At 52.6% G+C, this 2,360-nt stretch overlaps 1 protein-coding gene across 1 annotated transcript; it reads left to right on the top strand.

The window, feature by feature from the left end:
• Nucleotides 1-599: 599 nt before the first annotated feature.
• Nucleotides 600-1,395, top strand: LOC147961799 (citrate-binding protein-like). Its single transcript, XM_087536754.1, has 2 exons — nucleotides 600-875; nucleotides 997-1,395. The coding sequence occupies exons 1-2, from the start codon at nucleotides 600-602 to the stop codon at nucleotides 1,393-1,395; spliced, it is 675 nt and encodes a 224-aa protein (XP_087392880.1).
• The last annotated feature ends 965 nt before the right edge of the window (nucleotides 1,396-2,360 follow it).

Below are 2,360 nucleotides of genomic sequence, written 5' to 3'. Positions count from 1 at the left end.
TCCTTGTAGATGGATCCTGTCCCTTCCTTTCCAATCTGACCACTCATGTGCAGCTGGTGCTCCTGGTGCACGAGTTGGCTCGTTGCACTGGATATGTTCTATATCGGCGGGGAGCTGCAGCGACAAGTCTAACACTCTTGCAGGGCGTGTGGTGGGTGCGCATTCCCCCTGTAGCCATATCCGAAACGTCGGGGGAGGAAGACGACCTGCGGTTGCGGGATCCAAAGTTGGCTTTGGCAAAATCGGGTGGCGCACGCTCGACCGGCCGAATGCTGGGCCGACCGGCGCCTAGCGTCGGCCATTTCATCAAAAACAACAAAAGACCGCTGATGCTGCATCGATACCGACATGAAACGATGTACAGAAAAAGAAAAGCAATGGCAGGCGGCTCGTGAACCGACGAACGAGCCGGCCAGCATCCGTCGCTGCAGGCTCCGCTGGTTTTTATAAAGCATCCTGTCAAATGTCGAACAGAATAGCATAAACGTTCGGTTATCTGCCAACCACTGAAAAGAAATCAAGCATACGGCGCCACTATACATCCACAACCAAGCAGTCTAACAGAACGTGTTGCTATCGGAGCGGTAATTCCCTTGATTATGACCAAGCGCTTGCTGCCATGGATCAGTGTCTTGGTCGTGCTGTCGACGCTGTGGCGCTCGTGCAGCCCGGCAGCTGGTGCCGACCCGACGGCCGGCTTCATCGCCGTCGAGGTCACGGGGGACCGGTTCAAGCTCCACAAGCTGTACGACCTACCGCAGGAGCAGCGCTACGAGCTCCGTGCCGATGGCGTGCGGCGGTTCTGGGTCTACTGCGACGACAAGCCCTTCCGCGCCGGGAGCCCCACCAAGCCGCGCTCCGAGATCCTCCTCAATGTAGGTCGCATCAATCTCTCTAAACCAACCCTTCCCTCTCACTATGATTTCTGACAGATTAGCCATCGAGTTCTGTTAGTTTGACATGTCGTTTTTGGTTTCCCATTCCGGGGTGGAGCAGGTAACGTACAGCTCCGGGGTGTGGCAGTTCGAGGGGTACGGCTACGTGCGGGCCGGCACCACGGGAGTGTCCGTGATGCAGGTGTTCGGCGCGGCAGGCCCGCCGCGCAACACGACGCTGATGCTGCACGTCTACGGCGGACGGCTCGTGTACTACAACGATGAGACCAAGGTGGTCGACGACCACATCTACGACCGCTGGTTCAGGCTCAACGTGGTCCATGACGTCCAAGCGTCGGCCCTCACCGTGTTCATCGACGGCAACAAGAGGCTGGTCGTCCCAGGCTACGGCGGCGACCTCCACTACTTCAAGTTCGGGGTGTACACGCAGACAGATCCCTCGCACTACATGGAGTCGCGGTGGAGGGATGTCAAGGTCTACACCAAGACTCCCTACTGAAAAAATGTAGGAAATCAACCTGCGAGATTTCGGCATATAATTACTTGGGGACTGGAGTACATTTGATTGGCAAGTGGAAGAAAAGAATTTTGTATTAGTGTGATGAGGCAATGGATTAATGGATATGGTACATATGTCTCTATCTGCCATGAGAAATTAATGCAGTAAATGATGCGTGGATGTTTAGTAACTGATTTTGATCGTGCATGTTGCATGGATATTTAGTGCACGATTAATTTTGAAGGCGTCACAATTATATTGCAAAAAAATCAATCCACTGTTACATGCAACATGATGAAAATACCGACAAAGGCGAGAGTTCACCCACACTAAATCATATATATATTGGTTTACCTCATGTATCTTACAACTAGGGAAAAGGAAAAGGCAATTATGATGATGGTTTCTTCGAGTGAGGTTCGTGTGCACCAAGACAAGAAATGAAGAATGCCGGCCAATCCATCTCGAGGGGGACAAGCTGCCGGCGCTTGATTGTGCCAAAGTTGGTAAATTTCTTCATCGCCCCTGTCTCAAGATCTGTAGTGTACACGTTCCCGCAGTTGTCCTTGACGAACAACATGCCACCTTTCTCTTCCAAAAGTGTTAACATAAAAGTCTTGCTAGGTGTGTTTAGCTCAATAACCCGAGTGCGGAGCCACCTTATAGGAGCGGCATCCTCTTGCCGCGTCCATCTCTCCAGTTGGGAGCCTCTCCTTTGCACATGAAGAAACGAGAGTTGCCCGTCAACATCTACGGTAAGGAGAGTATGTTGTGGTTCGTCGTAATTGGGTTAGGTATGTTGCCTTCGGTGCCACTTGTTGCTGCTCTCGGCAAAAATGACTCTAGAGAGCGACGGTCAGAACCAAACACTGACCCCGGCGCGGGGACGAAGCCTGTCACAAAGGTCGGGTCGTCCTTGATGACGATTTTCTCCCAGAGGAAGAAACCGGGGAGGAATGACGCCG

The sequence above is a fragment of the Triticum urartu genome, chromosome 7A (genome assembly GCF_056163025.1).
Source record: "Triticum urartu cultivar PI428250 chromosome 7A, HENAU_Tu73, whole genome shotgun sequence".
NCBI lineage: Eukaryota > Viridiplantae > Streptophyta > Magnoliopsida > Poales > Poaceae > Triticum > Triticum urartu.
Note: the sequence above shows the minus strand (reverse complement) of the source record. Positions and strands in the feature narration are given on the sequence as shown.

What these genes read in the sequence shown, in the direction of transcription:
- LOC147961799 (XM_087536754.1), top strand. Translation starts at nt 600, where the DNA reads ATGACCAAGCGCTTGCTGCCATGGATCAGTGTCTTGGTCGTGCTGTCG. An exon ending in GCTCCGAGATCCTCCTCAAT is followed by an intron (nt 876 to 996) that starts GTAGGTCGCATC and finishes GGGGTGGAGCAG; the next exon opens with GTAACGTACAGCTCCGGGGT.